This window comes from Phoenix dactylifera, chromosome 17 (assembly GCF_051530095.1).
Source record: "Phoenix dactylifera cultivar Ajwa chromosome 17, Ajwa_hap1_PhDact_Kaust_v1.1, whole genome shotgun sequence".
In the NCBI taxonomy this organism is placed as follows: Eukaryota; Viridiplantae; Streptophyta; class Magnoliopsida; order Arecales; family Arecaceae; genus Phoenix; species Phoenix dactylifera.
In genome coordinates, this window is record NC_143206.1 from 5,923,062 (window position 1) to 5,946,850 (window position 23,789).

Below are 23,789 nucleotides of genomic sequence, written 5' to 3' on the forward strand. Positions count from 1 at the left end.
ACAGCCAACTTCTTCATCGGCTTTAGCTTCTACTTTCATTGATTTATTCTTTATATGCTCCGAAGCTTTAAATTTTCTAGTTACAGCATTCTTTTAGTTGGATTAATTACTACTGTAACAGTTTCATTGATTTGAAACTTGTAAAGGCTCTTCCAAGCCTCGATTGGAAGTTGCTGAATCGAAAATATTCAGCAAGGAAAAAGTTTCTGGTTTGTTTATCTTAAAACCAACTGGGTTGTTTGTGAGTTCGGAAAAACAAACAGTGTAAAGTTTTTGGTTGGTTTATCTGAAAACCAACTGGGTTGTTTGTGATCCTGGAAAACAAAAGGTTTTCGGTTGATTGCTTGAAAAAACTAATTGGATTTTGATTGTGATCCCGAAAACAATCAGACTGTAATCTGCTGGGTTATAGTGAAATCTCAAGCTAGGCTTGAGGAGTGGACGTAGGTGCTGGAAGTACACCGAACCACTATAAATCTTGGTGTTTGTGATTGTGGTTCTTCTCTTCCTTTCCTCTGCATATTCCTGATTGCTTTCCTAACTTTATTCACTGTCGTATTTGTGCAATCTTATTTCCGCTGTTGAATCTATAAGATAACAGTAACTCATACTCTCCATACGTTTTAACTTTAATTATTTTTAAAGAGACCCAATTCACCCCCCCCCCCCTCTTGGGCTGCACCTTTAGGCAACATCTACCTGACTGTGACACGTCCTGACATTTCTTATGCAGTCATCCTAGTTAGTCAGTTTATGCATGCACCACGCTCTACACACTATGCAGCAGTCCTACGTATCCTTCGGTATGTTAAGGGTACATTGTTTCATGGCCTTCATTTTTCAGCCTATTCCACTTTAGATATATAGGCCTATTCTGATGCTGATTGGGCTGGAGACCCAACAGATCGCCGCTCTACCACAGGCTATTGTTTCTTGCTTAGGTCATCTCTTATCTCTTGGAAAAGCAAGAAGCAAACGGTTGTCTCTCGCTCCAGTACAGAGGCTGAGTATCGTGCACTGGCAGATACTACCTCTGAGTTCTTATGGCTTCGATGGCTACTGCATGATATGGGTGTTCTTTTGACTAGCAGTTCCCTCTACATTGTGATAATGTAAGTGCCATGCAGATTGCCCGTAAAGATGTGTTTCATGAGCGAACGAAGCATATTGAGATAGACTGTCACTTCATTCGGCATCATATCAAGCAAGGTACTCTTCAGTTGATATATGTTGCTTCTGTGGATCAGTTTGCTGATATCTTTACGAAGGCACATCCACCGGAACGTCATCGTGATTTGGTTTACAAACTCAAGATGGCATCTTCGCTCCCATCTTGAGTTTGAGGGAAGATGTTAGCTTAGCTTTAGCTTAGCTTAGCTTTTGACGTGACTGTAGCCATTGTAATACCGACACTGTAGCCGTTGTAATACCTGACATTGTAGCCGTTGGCACTGTACATGAGCTGTTGTATACGATAGCTACCTTCCCCTTATAAAAGGCGGGCTATGGCTGTAAACGATAGCCACCTTCCCCTTATATAGGGCTATTAATGAGCCGAGCTGCTTGGGCTCAGCTCAGTAAAAATCTGGCTCGGGCTCGGCTCATTAGTCAAACGAGCCCGAGCCCGAGCCCGAGACCCATATGAGGCTCGTTTGCACCCGAGCCGAGCTCAAGCCTGAGCAGCTCACGAGCCCAAACGAGCTCCAGTCTCCTACTGAAAGATCTTATTTCAGCACTATAATTCATAAAAATCTGACCACATAGAGAAAAATAGCCTGTTATCGAGCCCGAGCTCGAGCCCAATTACGAGCCCGAGCCCGAGCTCAGGCCTGTTCCGGAGCTCGTAATTGAAACAAGTTTTACGAGCTCAAGCCCGAGCCTTTGCTTTGCCAAACAAGTCCGAGCTCGAGCCCAATACAGAGCTCATTACCGAGTCCGAGCCCGAGCCCGAACCCAAGCTTCTGTGAAACAAGCCGAGCCGAGCTCTCCCAGGCTCGGGCTCGGCTCGTTAATAGCCCTACCCTTATAAAAGGCGGGCTATGGCTGTAATCAATACATTACTTTCCTTTCCTCCAGCCACCAATGGAAGCCGCAGCGTCTCCGAGAACTGGAAATTCTCAGCCCACAAGTTATCCAGCACCAGCAAGAACTTTTTCCCACTCACCTTGCAGCTCAGGTGACGCAGCAGAGCGTCCAAGCTGGATATATTACATTTCTCCTCGCGGCCTATGTATTCTATAATCTCTTTCGTAACCCTTCTCACATCAAATCCTTTGGACAAACCAACCCAAACCCTCAAATCGAAAAAAATTTTCACTTGAGCGTCATGGTAGACTAATTTAGCAAGAGTGGTCTGACCGATTCCAGGAGCTCCATAGATCGGAAGAACGGGGACGACTTTTCCATGATCCGACATCAATGCGCTAACAGTCTCTGCCTTCTCAACTTCTCGGCGGACGACATGTGAGCTGTCATAAGAGGCCACGGATTGAGAAGGGGGCGAGCTTTCTCCCGTTCGCCCCCTTCTCCTCCCGTCTCCGGCCTCCAGAGGGAGATTCTTCCGGGCTTCGGCGATCTCGTCGAACCTCTCCTTGATCTTGGCTATCTGGGTCGCCAGTCTCCGGCGCTGGAGAAGAACCGGGTCATGGCCGAGGCCCAGGGAATGGAGAGACCAGGAGCGCTTCCGCTTGCGGGATGGGCCGGCCTCGCCGCTGCTCTGGTCGATGGGGGAGAGATTGAGCTGTGTCTGGTGGCGATCGAGGAGTTCGTCGGCGGCGAAGGCGACCTCTTTGAGTTCGCGGAGCCAGCGCTTGACGGAGTCGTCCTCGATGTAGCGGCGCTCCTCGGCGTCGGTGACGAGGGAGTGGATCCGGTCGCGGGTTCTTCGGAGCTTGTCGATCTCGTCTTCGAGGCCGCGGATGAGGGAGTACTCGGACTGGAAGAGGGAGACAAGCCAGTCCACGAGCTTGTCGGGGAATTTGGGGATGATGGAGGCGGCCTTGGAGAGCAGATTGTTCCAGTCCATGGCGAGGCGAGGATGAAAAGGAGAGAGCAAAGGGATGGTTCTTCGGAGCTTGTCGATCTCGTCTTCGAGGCCGCGGATGAGGGAGTACTCGGACTGGAAGAGGGAGACAAGCCAGTCCACGAGCTTGTCGGGGAATTTGGGGATGATGGAGGCGGCCTTGGAGAGCAGATTGTTCCAGTCCATGGCGAGGCGAGGATGAAAAGGAGAGAGCAAAGGGATGGTAGTTGCTGATCGTTCGGAGGGAGTTGATCGAGGGGAGGTAGCAAGAAGAGACGGCGAGGCTGGGGAAGTTGAAGGGAAAAGAAGACGGGGGAGAGGAAGAAGACTTTGACGTTGACTCGATAAAGATTTTTTTTTTTGAAAAATTAAACGTTCGGTCCTTGTGCATCGATTTTATAACTAGAGCTGTTTTATTATTATTATTATTATTATTATTATTATTATTATTATTATTATTATTATTATTATTTTTCCTCTTAAAGCGGGTAGATCATATTTGACGAGTACGGATACACCCACCCAATCAAGTTAGAAAACAAAATGTCTCGGAGTGCCCAAGACAACTTTCCATCTCCAGCCCACAAAGTAGCCATCCAATCCGCAGCACTATTGGCTTCTCAGAAGATATACTTGGCCTGGAAGGCCTCTCCGTCCCTCAACATTTCCCAAATATCTCGGAGCAATGGGTGGTCTCAGCTATTACCCCTTGGGCCCCTATAGATCCAACTGATGACCGTGGTCGAGTCGCCCTCCAGGATAATAGAGCTGTCTTGTATATCGCGCCGGGCATGACGAAGTTCCGCCCAAGCAGCCCTTAGCTTCACACCGGAAAACTGAGATGTCGAATAGCTGACAGCCACCTGCAGCCACAACCCTAGCGTACGGGCTCTGAATAACAAAACTCATGCCTCCCTTCGTACCTCCGTCCAAAACAGACCCATCGAAATTGACCTTGAGGAAGCTCGGGGGGGTCCCAGGTGAAAAACATCGTACGGGGTGTTGTCGGAGCAAAATAAGAACCTTAAATGTCCCAAACTATGAAAGTCCCTTCAACGGGTGTGACGTGACTAAGTTCCGCCGCCTGCACTCAGGCGCTCTCCACTACGAGCCTCGGTGACATACTGTGTTCACCAAAAGTTTGAGCATTCCTTACTAGCCAGATCTGGTAGGCCATGTAAGTTGCCCTAACTGCCTCCTGGCGAAGTAGTGGAGACTCCGACCATCGATATATGGCCTGTAGGAACTGGTCCCTCCAGCTCCAAGCCTCCCGCGAGATCCCTGCCAACCACCAGGTCACCCTACCTCATATGCACTAAAACATCGCATGGTCTACCGTCTCATCCACACAACACTCCCCACACTCTGAGGGATCCTCAGCCCTCGTCTGCTGAATACTGCTCTCGTCGGAAGACATTCCCAAACCACCTTCCATAGGAACAGTGCTACCCTTGGGTGGAGTCCCAGGCGCCAGATCCAAGCACAGTCTAGCCCCGGCTCATTGTCCTGCCGAAGGATGCAGGAAAGAACTCCCACTGTTGTTGGCTCTCTTTTGGTAGACCTGAGGATGACTTAAAAAGGATGTCGTCAAAGTCTTAACCAATAAACAAAGATTTTTATACTACTCTTACCATCCTCTACTCGATGAATAGTAATTGTAGGAGGTCGATCCACAGGGAGGCGATTGAAGCACACAAATAAAGAATAGAAACTCCATTAAGAGGAGAAAAGAAAGAACTCCTCTCGGTGGAACCACTCTCCTTTTTTTCTCCTTTCTTGCTTTAAAAAACAGAGCATGGCTCTGTTCTTTCCGGATGTGAGCCCCCTCTTCCCTTCTTTCCTCCCCGAGAGCCTCCTTTATAGATCGCCCATCCCCTTTGGCCAGCCGATGGATCCCCTAATGGAGGGGTAACGGAAGCTTGATCGCAGAGAGGAATGCACGCGAACGATCGGCTGGATCGATGGGAAAGCTGGCCGCGGGATGCTGGGAGAAGGATGTGGATCCTTTGGATGCATCACAGGCTGCTGTGATCACGCTGCGAATGTGGAGGGCTGAAGAAGATGGCTGGATCGATGGCTCCAAAAGCTTCATGGACGGCTAGGAAGGAGGTTAATTCGGAAGAAGAGAGGATGGCAAGGATTTGCTGCTGTGAACACGCTGGGAGGATGAAGATGGAAGCTGTCGCGGGATCTTTGCTGGAGGAGGCATGGATCCGCCGCGGAGGATGGCTGGATCGCAGGCTGGAGCGGCTCCTTGATTGCAGACGCGTTGTGAACGCGGATGGAAGAAGAGGCGGAGGAGGGGTGACGCGTTCGCAAAAATGCTTTCGCGAAACTAATCTCCCAAGGATAGGAGAATCGTACAAGTAATAAATTCTCGGGAGTCCGAGGTCGAATTCTCAGGGAACGAAATATATATCAGATTATTTAGTAATTTTAGATTAATTAATTCAATAAATTTGTGGATTAAGATGATGTTTTGCAAACAGAAATTAAATTAGTAAATAGAGAATGGAAGTTTGGATAGATTAAGATGGTGTAGGGATCCAGAATCTCCTTTGAAAATATCAAATTCTTTTGTTTTTTTTAGAATTATAAGCAGATAAAATTTAATTATGGAGTATGATCTTGATAACATGAATTCTCTTTCTAAGTATTCAACGTGCCTTATAACGTCAACGATGAATCAAATAATCGACGAAGACATGTATCAATAAGCATAAATCATAAAAAAAAATTCAACATATAAGAATCATGGCATACTCAAAAAGATAAATCGTATAAAGCAAAGGAGTAGAATTACATCATGAACTCGGTACATCAAAGGATCTTCCTTCACCCATCACCTAGGACTTTAGCCAATCATTTCAACCATTAGCCTCCTTTCTTTTTTTTTCTTTTTCTTTTCGGAAACAGGGCATCCACTGTTTTCCTTTTTCTTCCCTCCTCTGTTTTTTTTTTAGAATGAGAACTCCCCAGCCGAGAGAGATGATCCTCTTTTCACCCGAGGGAGCCCCCTTCTATACCCTGCGATGGATCCCTTCATCCACACGGTACAACCTGGAGAGCCGCGTGAATGGACGAACGAGATGCTCTTTTCATGCTGGCCGCCGAGTATCCCGAATGTGGAGAAGCTGATCCATAGAAGAGTGGATAGGCGGAAGAAGCGGACGCGGAGGAGCTGATAGCAGGACCTTGGACGCGTGATGGGATTCGAATGACTGCAAATCCAGAAGAGGTGGATGGTGGAGGAAGCTAGGACTCGTGAGGTGAATGGGATGAGCGGACGGGATGACTGGATTGCACGCGGAAGATGAAGCGCGGATGCAGGGACCAGATATTCCGGAAGATTGCGATCGCCTAGGTGATTTGATCGTGGATCTTGAAGCATGGGATGCGGAAGGGAAGATCGGGACTTTGCTGGGACTCGGATGGATGCGAGGAATGCGAGGAAGACGCGGAAGGAAGCTGAGATTCAGGATGCTGGGAGGTTGCATGGACACGGGATGAGGAGTCGCACACTGGGACGCTCGGGAGAAGCAGAATGGGGCGTGGACGGCTTGAAAATGAAGCATGGATTCGCGGACGGGTGAGACTTGGAAAATTCACATGCGGATGGCTGGAGGTGCTCGCGAATGCTGTGGATCACTCATAGGAGAAGAGGATGGGTTGCACGAGGGCTCCATCGGGATGAGATGCACGGGCTGTTGGCTGCTGGGATTTGGTTGCAGTGAACTGGACGGCTGAACTTAGCCTCCTTCTAGTGTGCAACTGGAGTTGACCCATGCGGTTGGCTGGTCACTTGCGGTGATGCATCTTTTTGGACCCAATATACATTTTAGCTTTGATTTACGATCACCTGCATCTCACAAAAATATAATATTAATGTAACACTTTTATCATTATTTGCTAACAATAATACTAATTTAAGTAATGTGTAGATCGCACTTTTGTGCTCTCATCACACCCCCCAACTTGCTTTTTGCTAGTTTCTAGCAATTAACGAGCAAATAATAAAATGAGAGTGCAAAAGGTGTGGGTTAACCTATAACTTTTTATTGAAGCTAAAGACATAAAACTAAGATATGTACCTACTTTCGTAGGGCGTTATGATTGCACTTAGCACATGCAACAAGCCGTTAAACCCCTAGATTATCCTAGTGGACAAGTGTTGTCTCGTGAGGGTTTGCAGAGATGTTACCCACAAACATCATGAATGATATGACATGAGATCCTAATAAAAATGTGAAATAAATTCTAAGTTAATACACATGTAATTAATTAATATATATTTTCAAGCATGGCAACTATCAAAACAAGAAAAGTATGATCATGTAGTGTGCATAAAATAGTATGACTTTTTCAGTGTACTAATACCTCCACCACAATAGGGCACTGCCCGATTTTTAGGCGCACTACTCAAGTCCACAAGTATTTTCTACAATTTGTTAGAACCTGATCCATCAAATTTTCAGAATATCACATGTTGTCTAAATTTGTCTAGAATGGTTCGCATGTAAAGAAAGAGCTATCAATCCCAACTAAACAACCCGGGTACACAGAGGTCCAATACAATAGAGTCAAACCAGTCATTACCACATGTCACTAGGTTCAGCCTGACCAACTCATTCATGCTTATTTTTATTTTTATTTTATTTTTTTATACATATGACAACTACAACTGTCCAACCCCATTAGGCTCTAGTAAGGTCTATGTAGCGAGCTTTCAGCCAATGACCCCCGATCCAATTGGCTCAAGACATTAGGTGAAACACCCCTCGGACTTAATTACTCAAACCAGACTATGCCACGAGGCCAGACTTGTCATCATAAGGATTTGTTTTTTAAGGCACCTAAGTAATCTAGTCGGGATATTCAACCCCTATCTTTATGTGAAAACCAAATTATGAACCTTATGGTACGAACAAGGATACTCGTACTTCTTTTACGGATCAGGCTAACAAAAATGCAGTTAACAAATGTGAACTCCTGAGGCCTTCCTATTGTCATGAAATACACGTGCAGGGATCTAATAATAGGTCTCTGATCAGTTATAGTATGCATGTGTTCCTTGCCTTAATAATTGCACAAACTCAATATGAAAATACATGTGCATTTGCTCAGAAAAGAAAGTAATAGAATAAATCAAATGCAAAAACAAAATCTCTCTTCTTTTTTTTCTTCTTATTTATTTATTTATTTATTTATTTTTTGCAAAATATTTCTCTCCTCCCCAACTTAAACATTGCATTGTCCTCAATGTAAAAGAAGCAAGAAAACTATATATGAGAGACAATAGAGAAAATAATATTGGGGAGAAGAGGAATACCTTGAGCTGTTGATATCCAGAAAAGAAGACCTACAAAATAAGAAGAAAACTAGAAATAAAAAAAAATAATTCTAACTAATATACACATACCTTTGCCGTCATGCTCAATCATAAGAAGGCTCCCCAAAGGAAAGGAGTCCTCTTCATATGCAAAATTCTCAAGAAAAAGTTTTAATCTGTGTCCATTTACCTTAAAAATTTTGTCATCCTGTGGATTCTCAATCTTAACTGCCCCGTGTGGAAAAACAATTTTTACAATAAAATGACCTGTCCATCTTGATCGTAACTTTTCAGAAAATAGATATAAGCGAGAGTCATAACAAAGAACATTTTGTGAAGGTTCAAAAGATTTTCTTAGAATTGATTTATCGTGCCTAATTTTTATTCGTTCTTCACACAGTCTAGCATTGTCATACGTATCCCGACGAATTTCATTCAACTCACTTAATTATAATTTTCTAGCTAAACCAGCATCTTGCAATTCAAAGTTTAATTTCCTAATGACCCAATACAATTTATGCTCTATTTCAACAGGTAGATGACATGCTTTTTCATAGACTAGCCGATACGGGGATATACCAAGAATAGTTTTATAAGCAGTACGGTAAGCCCACAATGCGTCATAAAGTTTTAAAGACCAATCTTTGCGTGATGGATTCACCGTTTTCTCCAAAATTCGTTTAATTTCCCGATTGGCTAACTCTACTTGGCCACTAGTCTGCAGGTGATAAGAAGTTGCAATTTTATGGATGATACCGTACTTTCATAATAGGATCTCAAAAGGCTTATTACAGAAATGTTTTTTCCCATCACTAATTATAACCTTGGGCATCCCAAACCTAGAAAATATGTTTTCTTTAAGAAATTTTAAAACTGGTTTGTGGTCATTTGTTCGACAAGATACCGCTTCAACCCATTTGGATACATATTCAACACCGACTAATATGTATTCGTGTCCAAAAGATGGCAGAAATGGACCCATGAAATCAATGCCTCACATGTCAAAAATTTCAATAACAGTAATGGGCTGAAGAGGCATCATTTGTCTACGAGTTAGACTCCCAACATGTTGACATTGGTCACATATCCTACAGAACTCGTGGGCATCTTTAAATAGTGTAGGCCAATAAAAACCACATTGCAACACCTTAGCTGTCGTTTTCTTAGATGCAAAATATCCTCCGCAAGCACTGGCATGACAAAAAAAGAGTACACTTTGCATCTCATGATCCGGTATGCATCTTCTAAAGATTTGATCATTGCAATACTTGAACAAATAGGGGGCATCATAATAATAACTCCTTACTTCATGCAAGAAATTATTCTTATCATTCAATCCCTAATGCTCTGGTATCCGGTTCGTAAACAAGAAAGTTTACAATATCAGCATACCATGGCATAGTAGAAAGTGCAAACAATTGCTCTTCGGGGAATGAGTCCTTGATGGAAAAATGTGGCACCGAATCATTAAAAACTAGCCGTGATAAATGGTCAGCAACCACATTCTCTACTTTCTTTTTATCTTTGATTGTGATATCAAATTCTTGGAGTAGAAGTATCCATCGTATTAAGCGTGGTTTGGCTTCTTTCTTATCCAGCAAATTATTTAGCGATGCATGGTCCGTGAAGATAACAATAGAAGCACCAAGAATATAAGAGCAAAATTTGTCTAATGCAAATACTACTACAAGCAATTCTGTGGAGTGATTGATCATAATCCTATTTGATTTTGATGAGCTCAAAGCATCTGAGTATATCTCTTGTTTACTAATGAATTCAATTGAGTGTTTCAGTGAAAATCTTGTCTAAAGTGTTTCTAGACTTGGTTCATAATATTTTGGATAAGTTAAGAAGTCAGTTTGAACCAAAGTCTGAGACTCGAGTCGACTCCAGAGTATTACGAGTCGACTCCAAGCGTATCAGAATCACTGGCACGGGCTCGAGTCGACTCCGGATCATTACGAGTCGACTCCGACTGAGAACAGACAGACGAGCAGAAAGCATCAATTCAAAACCTGTCAGCGAGTCGACTCCTGAAGTACGCGAGTCGACTCCGATGTTTACTGAGTCGACTCCGGAGTAGTATGAGTCGACTCCAAGGAGTTACAGACAGAAAAGTCAGAGAGCGATTTTCGACCCTGAGATTCGAGTCGACTCCTGTGGAACGCGAGTCGACTCCGATGGTTGACAGGTCGACTCCAAAGAAAACGAGAGTCGACTCTCAGTAGTACACAATGTTAGATGTATGCCCTAGAAGCCAATCTGGCTGACACATTATTAATTCTAGGGACATAATTTTGTACTTGACTATTTATTATTGAATAAATAAAAGGCATCTTTTCATTCATATTGTTTATGTGTCTATGAATCGTCCAAGGAATTAATAAGATGATGATACATATTCTCAAGAGTTGAGAATTTGAGCCATGTATCATTGGTGATTAATTTCTAAATGCTCCTGATCAATGGATCATCACGAGGACGGTGATCGATCCGATCAGTGCACAGATCACTTTCCTTCTGGATGGACGAGACTTGAGTCCACAGTGTAGGGACACTGAAGTGATAGTGCAGGTGCTTGTTAGAGAACAAGGGTACTGAGCGTGACCAAGACAAGAAGTCACTTGGATGTCTATCCACTCGTCAGTGACTTGCTTGATGTTGCAGTAGTGTGACTGGTCCTTTGACCTGCGGTGCTTCGGCTACTCACAGTGAGGTTATTGTAGTTTGACTGCACACATACATGGTTTCTAGCCATATGGGTCCATGCAGTGTAGATTGGCTGCAGTAGGTTCACTGTAGGAGTAGGGTATGCACCTATAAGGAATCTATCGACCTTGATAGAAGAGGAGTGATCCTATGTGATTTGTTAGACTGAGTTCTAAGACCTTGGCCAGGGCAGTAATATAAAGTGGAAAAAGAGTTTTCCACTATCGAACTCAAGTCGAATAAATCTTGACATATGACAGACGATGGGGTTTGACGAGTTGTCCATGACCTCCGTCCTGTAGGGATCCACGATAGTAGGACTGTATCACATGTTAACTGCACCTAGAGGTTCACCATTCCATTCTGCTGGGTAGCCACTACATGCTGCTAGGTGTCACTGGTGGATGGTGGGACTCACAGGGATTATCTCGATGATCGATAAACCCTAATGAGTAGAGTTGGAATCGTTCCAACCCATTGAAAGGAGTTTTCAATGATATTGAGATAGAGATCACAATATATCTCACTACCAGTCAGAGTAGAACCTATGGGGTCACACACACTAGAAGTATTGACCGATCTGATGGTTGAAAAGTGATTATGAATCACGAGTAATCAATTTGATTGACAAGAAGTTGAAGAAGGAACAAAGGGGATTAATTAATTGGACTTGAAACAAGAGTCCTACTTCGGGTAGGATTCCTAGAGTCCTAATTGGATTAGGACTGGAAATCCTAATTGGAGTAGGACTAGGATTCCTACTTGGAATAGGATTCCTACAATCCTAATAAGATTAGGAATTTTGAATCAAAATCGGATTCCTACTTGAAGTAGGATTCCTAGAAATCCTAATTGGATTAGGACTTCGGATTCAAATAGAGTCCTAATTGGATTAGGACTAAAATTAAAATACATCCTAATTGGATTAGGATTCCTTAAGTCCAAATTAATTATTAATCTAATGAATCAACATGACTCCTAATTGGATTAGGATTAAAGAGTTCAATTGAGCCATGATTCATTCAAGTCCTAATTGGATTAGGACTAGCATAGATTGAACCCAATTTGGCCAATCCTAATTAGATTAGGATTAAACCATGAAAGAGGGACCTAATCCTCTTTGGAAGAGGATTAGGCTAACCAAGTAAGAGGGGCATCAGCCCCTCTCCACTTGATTAGGTGCGACATGAAGAGAGAGGGGGCCGGCGCCCCCTCTTGGAAAGTTGTCAAGGGCTCCTAACTTGTAGGAGCCCTTCATCCTTATTAAAGGAGGACTAGGGCCGGCGCCCTAGATGAATCCTTTTCTTCCTCTTCAAGCCGTGGAAGCCCCCTCTCCTCCTCTTGGTTCAGCCACAAGCAAAGGGAGAAGAAAAGCCAAGAGTTGGCGGCTTCCTTTCCCTTCCCTTCCTTCATCCAACGCAAGGAACAGCAGAAGGCTGCGTAGGGGCTCATCTTCTTCCTCTTCTTCATCCTTCTTCTTCCTCCTTCCAAGCACAATCAAGAGTTGATTGAGAGGGAGGACATCAGCCATCAAAGCTATCTCTGCAAGGGAGCTAGCACCCCGGTGAGATAGAGAGCTTGGATCGGATCCTGCTTCGTGTGGATACCCGTAGAGGCCGGACGTTTGAACGGCTTCAAGCGAACCCTCTTCCAAAAACCATGAATTCAGATTTGCAGTGATCATCTACCCGCGCAAGGTGAAGATTTGATCTTCCTAATAGTTCTAAAAGTTTTAATTCTTACCTAATTACGAAAGGTCTCGAAACAACGTTCATGCGATGAACGTCGATCCCGCACATGCCTCTTCCGCTGCCATCTGATTTAATTTTTGAAATATCAGCGGCATGGGCGGGTTCCCAACAGTGGTATCAGAGCCAGGCTTCGTAGATTAAGGTAAGAATTAAATATCTAAAGGCTTATTAGATCTGAAAATTGAATGATCATGCATGCTGAAAAATTCTGCATGCAGATTTTTCAGGGGTGCTGATTTTTGCATGCTGATTTTTATGTGATAAAAAGATGATTCTAATTGCATTGTTAATGGGATTACAAAGTTTAGAATCATGATTAGCATGATCAGCGACCTATGTCATGATATAATCAGTTAGTTTTCAGATCTGAAAATTATAATTGTTGCATACGGTGATGATCATAGGATTCAAACCCTTTTGGTGTCAAATGTAATGACCTGCGATGTGATCTGCGATGTCATGTAATTTTTCAGATGCTTGCATGCATCTTATTTGATGTTTTGAGAGGCCTGCGTGCCTCCTAAAAGGAGATGTAATTTATTTTTATTTTTATTTTACATCTGGTTGTATTTCTGTGATGTGATGTACATCAACGATCAAGTTGAAGCAAAGGCATGAGATGAAAGGTGATCTAAGCGGTTGATGGCGATGGGATCAAGAGTTGATCAAGGATCGAATCAAGGAGGCTTAGAACCAATTCAAGAGTTGAAGACCACTTGATCGATTGATGTGCATGTGCTTGTAATACGACCTAATTAGAATCCATGATCATCACCTATTTAAAGTTTAACTTTATTTGATGCTGCGATTATAACTGCCTGTGATGTACCGTTTGCATGAGATGTGAATGCGAGTCGGGTAGATAGGTTTACATGTGATGTAGCAAACCCAATTGAGACCTAAATAAAAACCTCCTCAATCAAGTCGAGAGTGAACCGACATGAGCAAGTCATATTAGATTAATTGATCTAATTGGTGTCTAGGAAAGCATGAAAGGTGGTTACTTAATTAGGACCTTACTCTCTGAGTAAGGGGAGCCTCCCACCTGCTTACCTGGCCAATTGTTCGATTACCTCTTATGAAGGGCTCAAGTTGCAAACACTAAAACCTGATTAACCAATATTAAGTCAATAGGTCTTCCACTGTAGTAGAGCTGCTAAGGCCTTTCTGATGTTGATTTGTCTCGGCTGGACACAGTGGTCAAGTTGCATCGGGAGGCTGGACCTCTCTATAGACATGAGATGTTGTAGGGTAAAGGTGGGGTTGGGCACCAATAACTGTTAGGTGAGGACCCAATGACGACTTTATTCCTACGGTTATACGGTGGGTCTGACTGTAATAACCCCAAAATTTTTTTTTTATATAAAAAGGGATAGAATAGTCCTTTAAAATTGATATAAGGGGTAAAATTGGAAGGAATCAAAAGATAATGGCATAGTTGTAGATATGTTGAAGTGTTAGGGGCAAAATGGGAATTTAATAATATTAAACAAAGGTGAATAGTGCTTTGATGTGATTTAAATGGGGTGGTTGGTGGCTCACGGGAATGAAACCGAGAGAGAGTCACAGAGAGGGGGTTCTCAGGCGTGGAGGAAAAGAAGGAAAGAAAAGGAGAAGAAGAAGAAGAAGAAAGAAGAAGAGGAAGGGGATTCGAGGAGGAGGGGGATCCCGGTTGCACTTCCAGCTGAAGGGAAAAACGTAGATCTCCTTCCCCTCTATGCAAGGACCTCGATTTTCCAAAAAGAAAAAGGTAAATATCCATCCCTATCTAGTCTTTTAATGACATTAGGCTATACAAAGGGTGAATATAGTCTAGAGGGGTCGGATAAGGGTTGTAGAGGCGGTTAAAAGAAGAAGAATCGGATTTTGACAAATTTTTCCGGCACTACGGAAAAACTGTGTCGAAGTCCCAACTTCGGCGAATTATTTAGGGGGTCAAACGACCTCCGATAGCAATGCATGTTACCTCTTTAGAATCCCCTATGAGTGTAGAATGTTAGGTAAAAATTTCATCAAATTTGGAGTCCTGAAAGTGGATCAAAACCGGGATGAAGTAACCCACTGTCAGTTCGGGTTACTGTTCATCCGAGTGGAAAATAAGGGATTTCATGCCATAATAGGGTATTAAGCCTAGATTAGGCTAAGGGAGACCTTGTACTCGTGCAAGGGAGTCCCTAATACACATAAATGATGAGTTAATTAATAGAAAAAGAAAAAGAGAAAGAAAAGAAAAGATTTAGGAAACGGGGGGAGTTGAATCAATTAAAGTTCCCTATATTATAATTGGCACGTAGATTATGACCTTGATACAAGACTAAATGTATGGTAAATGCATGTCACAGTTGGGCAAGAAGCTAGGAAACGAGAGGAAGAAGTTTTCCACTGCCTGCTGTAGAATTCTAGAGGCGTATCGAGGCCGTGCCGGATTGGCAGGTGAGTGGGAGTCATGTACTTTGCACCATGAGCATCCTTAATTCATTTTCATGAATGTCGCCAAGTGTGAATTGATTCCACTTGAGCATATTGATTAATATTGTAGTAGATTCCTCTATAATCTTGATTCTCCATGCTTGATTATTCTGTACATGCATTTGAGGAAACATTGAGAGGAATTACGAGGGGTTGATGAGTAATTAAATTGATTCCGAATTGTGAAATGATTTCTTTTGTAAATTGATTTCATTTCCTCTATTTTAAAGACTTGTGAGTCGTAGCTTGATTATACTCCTTTATGAGTAATTAAATTGGATCTGAATTGTGAAATGACTTCTTTTGTAAATTGATTTCATTTCCTCTATTTCAAAGACTTGTAGAGCCCTTCTCATGGTATATTGAGTTGCATTGTACTCCCGTGATTCCTCACTCCCAACCCTGATGTTAGTTATAATTGGGTCGTGGCCGAGTGAGTGGTAGTCTTGATTATGCTCCTTTTTAGTAGAGTATTGGGAGGGTGCATTATGGCATTTATGCATGGCTTGGCAGTATTTGCAGGACACCTATAGTCGATGGGGTTGAACATCGGCCTTTGTGCACATAGTAGCCTTCTGGGTGGGCGGAGCCCAGTCCCTTCCTAGGGGGGGACACGGCCCTAGGCGTAGGATCGGCCGGTCCTACGACTTATATTCTGCTTGCCGCCGGGCATAGTAAGACCCCGCGAGGTGCAGTATGGCTTTCCGCGGATGTAGAATTCCCGCGAGGTGCCGTTTAGTATGTAGATGTGAGATGGATTTCTGTTCTGGATACTGGCCGGCATTTACATGATTAGTGTGATGTCTTATCCTACATATGCATGTGACAGTAAGGAGTTGTTGCTGGTTCGCCTGGGGCGTAAAACCCACCTCCCGACAGCTGTCTAGTGATGATTTCAGCATATTGATACCTGATTTGTATGTTCCAGCATTATGATCTGTTGAGCATATTCATGAGTAGCATATATGTTTGCTTGATTATTCCATATATGCTTCAGATGAGTTGATATTGATTGAGGTGATATTGATGATTTATTCCATATTCTCTATGTTGAGTTCATGTTCATGTTGTTATTGATCTTGAGATTTCATCTCGAGCCATGATTATATTCTGTCTCATGTGCATAGTACTCTCTACTCCACTCACTGAGTATTTATATACTCACTCCCCAGTTTGGTGTTTTTGATTGCAGGGCAGGTATTGTATAGAGAGGAGCAGGATTAGTGGTTGCCTGCTAGCTGTGCCGCTCCATAGTATAGTATAATATAATGTAGATAGAGGTTTATACCTTTTGGTGTATTATAAACCTTCTATTGTATATAGTGCATAGTTACAGTCATAGATCCTGTTGTGGATATGGGTTTGACCATGGATGGATTAGGAAGCAGGTATATATATATATGTGTGCAGATGAGTTATATGCCTGAGATGATGTATTGATATATATTGTCCAGGTTCATTATGTGACAGATTATGTGATTGCTGCTCTGACAGGTAGTGTGTTGTATGTATTGAGATAATCCTGACAGGTCACTATAGGAAAGGTGATCATTTTGTGCATGCATCATGCCAAAATTTTTAGAATTTAATAATGATTGATAGGTAATAGGGTTCTACGTGGTGGCTGGTGGCCTTATGCCTACCCGCACCCTAGGACCGTCGCGGCGGCCCGCCGGGAACGGGGCGGGGGTCGTGACAAAGCTTGGTATCAGAGCCAAGGTTAAGAAGAGTCCTGTCAGAGCAATAGGGTGAGTCAGGATTAAGTATAGGATTATACTATGGAGCATAGGATTTTTCTGTATATTAATTTATGAGTCATTTACAATTCAGTAAAATATATTATGACTCAGTGTGTAACGACTGCCCTCTCTTTTTAACTCTTTTAGAGACATATAAAGAATACTTCCAAGGAGGATGGAGCCAGATATAGCATTGGATGCGGGTTCCGCACATGTCGAGCCCCAAAGAGAAAAATCTCCTCCTGCTGATAGACGGAGGGTTGATGATCAAGGAGAGGTAGGAAGTAGAGATGCATTAATGGAACAGTTACTGGCGGAAAATCAGGCTCTGAGGGAGCAGATTGCTCGGGGGAAATCTCCTGCCCCGTCAGTAGTATCCATCCCACCTCCTGTAGTTGTGCCAAGAAGTTTGGCCAAGCGGGCTCTAAATGATGAGGGGATTACTGTACAGGAGTTTCTGAGGCTCAGAACCCCGGAGTTTAAGGGGGAAGAAGGTGAAGATCCTCAGAGATTCCTGGAGGAGACTGAAAAGATGATACGGAGACTGCCCTGTTCTGATGCAAGGGCAATAGAACTTGTAGGGCTCACAATGAAAGAAGATGCCTGGGGCTGGTACCAGAGGCACGTGGAGGACAGATTGTACAGTAGGAATCCTCCAACCTGGGAAGAGTTCAGGCAAGCAGTGATGGATGAGTTTTTGTCTCCGGCTGAGAGGCAGAATCGGGCTCTTCAGTTTGAGAGGCTGAAACAGATGCCCGGAATGAGCGTATCTGAGTACGCTCGTGAGTTCACTAGATTGGGGAAGTATGCTTCTTACATCATCCCCACTGAAGCTGCCAGGATAGAAAGATTCAGGCGGGGTCTGATTTCTCCGCTTTATAATGCAGTACTGGCAGTAGAGGTCCCCACCTTGTCTAGGCTGATTGATAAAGCAAAACAGTGGAAGATCAGAAACAAAGAGGAAAGGGCTGAAAGAGAACAGAGGAAAATGAGTAAGGGGAAAGGGCAAAGCAGCCGAGGTAGATCTGAGGGTGCAAGTCTCCCGGAGGGCCCGACAGAGCAGTCTGTACGCTCAGCTCCACCTGCCCCACGTAAGAGGAAGTGGAGGAGAAGAGGTCAGTCACAGGATGCTTCTTTACCATTAGCACCTCGTCCTCCGGTCACTATGGCCAGAACTGAATCTAAGTTCCAATCATGGCCAATGTGTGGCATATGTGGGAAGCAGCACCCTGGCAGATGCAGAATGGGTCAGGGAGTGTGCTACAGATGTGGACAGCCGGGTCATTTTGTCAGAGAATGCCCGCAGGGTGCCACCCAGCAGTTTGTGCCTTTAACATCCTACCCTTCTGTGCAGATGGACAGGCCTAGTAGTAGGGGGCCTGTAGGCAGAGGCAGAGGTCAGACACCAACGTCACAGCAGAGTGTTGGACCATCTCAACTGTTAGCTCCAGCAGGCAGAGGGCAAGGAAGGGTGTTCACGGTAAATCCACAGGAGGCACAGGCATCAAATGCAGCTGTGACAGGTATGCTCCTCATTGATAAGATTAAAGCTAGAGTGTTATTTGATTCTGGAGCTACCCATTCATTTGTGTCCCCTTATTTTGCTAAAAAGTTAGCTAAGGATAAGATATTGATGCATATTCCCTTAGTTATTAGCACACCTGTAGGGGATAGTATAGAAGTGAGATATGTGTATCCTACCTGTGTGGTAGAGGTAGAAGGTAAGACACTCCCAGTCGATTTGATTGAGTTGGCAGTGTTAGACTTTGATGTCATACTGGGCATGGATTGGTTATCAGACAATCGTGCCACCATTAACTGCCAAGAAAAGAGTGTTATTTTCAGACCTTTAGATAAGGGAAAATTTACATATCAAGGGGACAGGAGTGAGATCCCAATGAATTTGGTGTCTGCAGTAAAAGCAAAGAGGCTGCTGAGAAAGGGGTGTCAAAGCTATCTAGCTTATGTGATGGACACCCAGGTAGAGTCTGTGGATCTGCAGCAGATTCCAGTTGTTAGGGAGTATCCTGATGTATTTCTAGGAGAATTACCAGGATTGCCACTTGATAGAGAAATTGAGTTCAGTATTGAACTTCTTCCTGGTACAAACCCTATATCGATTGCTCCCTATCGTATGGCACCTACAGAGCTGAGGGAGTTGAAGGTCTAGTTGCAGGATCTGCTAGACAAGGGGTTTGTTAGGCCCAGTACATCACCATGGGGTGCCCCAGTTCTGTTTGTGAAGAAGAAGGATGGGTCGCTGAGATTATGTATAGATTATAGACAGCTGAATAAAGTGACCATCAAAAATAGATACCCACTCCCCAGGATAGATGACCTGTTTGATCAATTACAAGGGGCTGAGTACTTCTCAAAGATTGATCTGCAGTCTGGGTATCATCAGTTAAAAATCAGAAAGGAAGATATATTGAAGACTGCATTCAGAACGAGATATGGGCACTATGAGTTTCTAGTGCTTCCATTTGGGCTGACAAATGCCCCAGCAGCATTCATGGATTTGATGAATAGGGTCTTTAAACCCTATCTTGACAGATTTGTGATAGTCTTTATAGATGATATCCTCATATATTCTAAGAGTCAGGCTGATCATGAAGAGCATTTGAGGATAGCACTACAAACCTTGAGAGAACATGAATTGTATGCCAAACTTACCAAATGTGAGTTCTGGCTACAAGAAGTTGGATTCTTGGGACACATAATATGTAAGGAAGGGATCAGGGTGGATCCCAAGAAGATTGAGGCAGTTATGGATTGGCCGAGACCAACAAATGTAACAGAAATCAGGAGCTTTCTGGGTTTGGCTGGGTACTATAGGAAGTTTGTAAAGGACTTTTCAAAAATAGCTACCCCATTAACAAAGCTGACTCGGAAGCAGGTTAAGTTCACTTGGACAGATTCTTGTGAACAGAGCTTCCAGAAGCTGAAAGATTGCCTCACATCAGCTCCAGTTTTGACTCTACCCACGGATACAGGCGGATTTGTAGTCTACTGTGATGCTTCTAAAGTGGGATTGGGATGTGTGTTGATGCAGAATGGCAAGGTGATTGCATATGCATCCAGACAGCTAAGAAAGCATGAAGTAAACTATCCCACTCATGACTTGGAAATGGCTGCTGTCATATTTGCATTAAAGATATGGAGGCATTATTTATATGGTGAGAAATGTGAAATATATACTGATCATAAAAGCCTCCAGTACATTCAGCAGCAAAGAGATTTGAATCTCAGACAGAGGAGATGGATAGAGCTGTTGAAGGATTATGACTGCCAAATCCTGTATCATCCGGGCAAGGCTAATGTAGTAGCAGATGCATTAAGCCGGAAGTCAATGGGCAGTTTATCTCACATCTCCATCCAGAGGAGAGAGATAGTCAGAGATCTGGCAGATTTATTTGCTCAGGGACTATCTTTTGAGTTATTAGAGGTTCGTCCTTTGATTGCACAGTTTCAGGTGAAACCGAGGTTGATAGATGAAATCAAAGTTTCACAGGATTTAGATCCAATCCTTGTGAAACTGAAAGGAGAAGTGCAATCAGGACAGTCAGAAAGGTTTCAGATTGTAGATGGAATGTTGAGGTGTGGCAGTAGGCTATGTGTGCCAAATGTGGAAGATCTGAGACAGAGGATTATGCATGAAGCACACAATACTCCCTATAGCATTCATCCTGGTTCCACCAAAATGTATCATGATATCAAAGGCATATATTGGTGGAACGGATTAAAAAGGGATGTGGCCAAATATGTGGCTTCTTGTTTGACTTGTCAACAAGTGAAATTTGAACATCAGAAGCCAACAGGGCTTTTGCAAGAGTTACCTTTGCCCGAGTGGAAATGGGAAAGGATAACTATGGATTTTGTGGTCGGGCTGCCCAGAACACAAAAAGGATATGATTCCATCTGGGTGATTGTGGATAGATTGACAAAATCAGCCCATTTTCTACCGGTGAAAACCACATATTCAGTAGCTCAGTATGCCGAAATATATGTGAATAAAATAGTATCTCTGCATGGAGTGCCAGTTTCTATTATATCAGATAGAGGTTCACAGTTTACCTCTAGATTTTGGCAGAAACTCCATGAGGCATTAGGAACTCAGCTTGATTTCAGTACAGCATTTCACCCTCAAACAGATGGGCAATCGGAGAGGACCATTCAGACCCTCGAGGATATGCTCAGAATGTGTGTACTGGATTTCAGAGGTAGCTGGGACAGATACTTACCTTTAGTGGAGTTTGCATATAATAACAGTTATCACTCCACTATTGGTATGGCACCTTATGAGGCACTTTATGGGAGGAAATGTAGATCTCCCTTGTGCTGGTCTGAGATTGGAGAGAAGCACCTAGAAGGACCAGATTTGATCAGAGAGACATCAGAAAAAGTGCCAATGATACAGGAAAGGTTGAGGACAGTGTTCAGTAGGCAGAAGAGCTACTCAGATGTCAGAAGGAGAGATGTGCAGTTTGGCACGGGGGATCACGTGTTCCTAAAGATCTCTCCTATGAAAGGGGTAATGAGGTTTGGAAAGAGGGGCAAGCTTAGTCCCAGATACATTGGCCCCTTTGAAATATTAGATAAAGTTGGCAATGTATCTTACAGATTAGCACTGCCTCCAAACCTCAGCCATGTGCATCCAGTATTCCACATATCTATGCTCCGGAAGTATGTGCCGGATCCATCTCATGTGCTATCAGTGCAGGAAGTTATAGTAGAAGAAGATCTTTCTTATGAAGAACTTCCTGTCGCTATTCTTGATACTCAGATCAGGAAGCTGAGAAATAAGGAAATATGTATGGTAAAGGTCCAATGGCATCGGCACAATGTTGAAGAATGCACTTGGGAGTCGGAGCAAAGTATGAAGAGCAAATACCCTCACCTCTTTAAGTAATCAGGTAATTTACTCTTTTAAATTCGAGGACGAATTTTATATAAGGAGGGGAGGATGTAATAACCCCAAAATTTTTTTTTTATATAAAAAGGGATAGAATAGTCCTTTAAAATTGATATAAGGGGTAAAATTGGAAGGAATCAAAAGATAATGGCATAGTTGTAGATATGTTGAAGTGTTAGGGGCAAAATGGGAATTTAATAATATTAAACAAAGGTGAATAGTGCTTTGATGTGATTTAAATGGGGTGGTTGGTGGCTCACGGGAATGAAACCGAGAGAGAGTCACAGAGAGGGGGTTCTCAGGCGTGGAGGAAAAGAAGGAAAGAAAAGGAGAAGAAGAAGAAGAAGAAAGAAGAAGAGGAAGGGGATTCGAGGAGGAGGGGGATCCCGGTTGCACTTCCAGCTGAAGGGAAAAACGTAGATCTCCTTCCCCTCTACGCAAGGACCTCGATTTTCCAAAAAGAAAAAGGTAAATATCCATCCCTATCTAGTCTTTTAATGACATTAGGCTATACAAAGGGTGAATATAGTCTAGAGGGGTCGGATAAGGGTTGTAGAGGCGGTTAAAAGAAGAAGAATCGGATTTTGACAAATTTTTCCGGCACTACGGAAAAACTGTGTCGAAGTCCCAACTTCGGCGAATTATTTAGGGGGTCAAACGACCTCCGATAGCAATGCATGTTACCTCTTTAGAATCCCCTATGAGTGTATAATGTTAGGTAAAAATTTCATCAAATTTGGAGTCCTGAAAGTGGATCAAAACCGGGATGAAGTAACCCACTGTCAGTTCGGGTTACTGTTCATCCGAGTGGAAAATAAGGGATTTCATGCCATAATAGGGTATTAAGCCTAGATTAGGCTAAGGGAGACCTTGTACTCGTGCAAGGGAGTCCCTAATACACATAAATGATGAGTTAATTAATAGAAAAAGAAAAAGAGAAAGAAAAGAAAAGATTTAGGGAACGGGGGGAGTTGAATCAATTAAAGTTCCCTATATTATAATTGGCACGTAGATTATGACCTTGATACAAGACTAAATGTATGGTAAATGCATGTCACAGTTGGGCAAGAAGCTAGGGAACGAGAGGAAGAAGTTTTCCACTGCCTGCTGTAGAATTCTAGAGGCGTATCGAGGCCGTGCCGGATTGGCAGGTGAGTGGGAGTCATGTACTTTGCACCATGAGCATCCTTAATTCATTTTCATGAATGTCGCCAAGTGTGAATTGATTCCACTTGAGCATATTGATTGATATTGTAGTAGATTCCTCTATAATCTTGATTCTCCATGCTTGATTATTCTGTACATGCATTTGAGGGAACATTGAGAGGAATTACGAGGGGTTGATGAGTAATTAAATTGATTCCGAATTGTGAAATGATTTCTTTTGTAAATTGATTTCATTTCCTCTATTTTAAAGACTTGTGAGTCGTAGCTTGATTATACTCCTTTATGAGTAATTAAATTGGATCTGAATTGTGAAATGACTTCTTTTGTAAATTGATTTCATTTCCTCTATTTCAAAGACTTGTAGAGCCCTTCTCATGGTATATTGAGTTGCATTGTACTCCCGTGATTCCTCACTCCCAACCCTGATGTTAGTTATAATTGGGTCGTGGCCGAGTGAGTGGTAGTCTTGATTATGCTCCTTTTTAGTAGAGTATTGGGAGGGTGCATTATGGCATTTATGCATGGCTTGGCAGTATTTGCAGGACACCTATAGTCGATGGGGTTGAACATCGGCCTTTGTGCACATAGTAGCCTTCTGGGTGGGCGGAGCCCAGTCCCTTCCTAGGGGGGGACACGGCCCTAGGCGTAGGATCGGCCGGTCCTACGACTTATATTCTGCTTGCCGCCGGGC

The 23,789-nt window shown here is 43.2% G+C and overlaps 1 protein-coding gene across 1 annotated transcript; it reads left to right on the plus strand.

Moving 5' to 3' along the window:
- Positions 1 to 14,587: 14,587 nt before the first annotated feature.
- LOC149751009 (uncharacterized) lies at positions 14,588 to 22,259 on the plus strand. Its single transcript, XM_089928170.1, has one exon. The coding sequence runs from the start codon at positions 17,195 to 17,197 to the stop codon at positions 19,187 to 19,189; it is 1,995 nt and encodes a 664-aa protein (XP_089784296.1). The 5' UTR covers positions 14,588 to 17,194; the 3' UTR covers positions 19,190 to 22,259.
- The last annotated feature ends 1,530 nt before the right edge of the window (positions 22,260 to 23,789 follow it).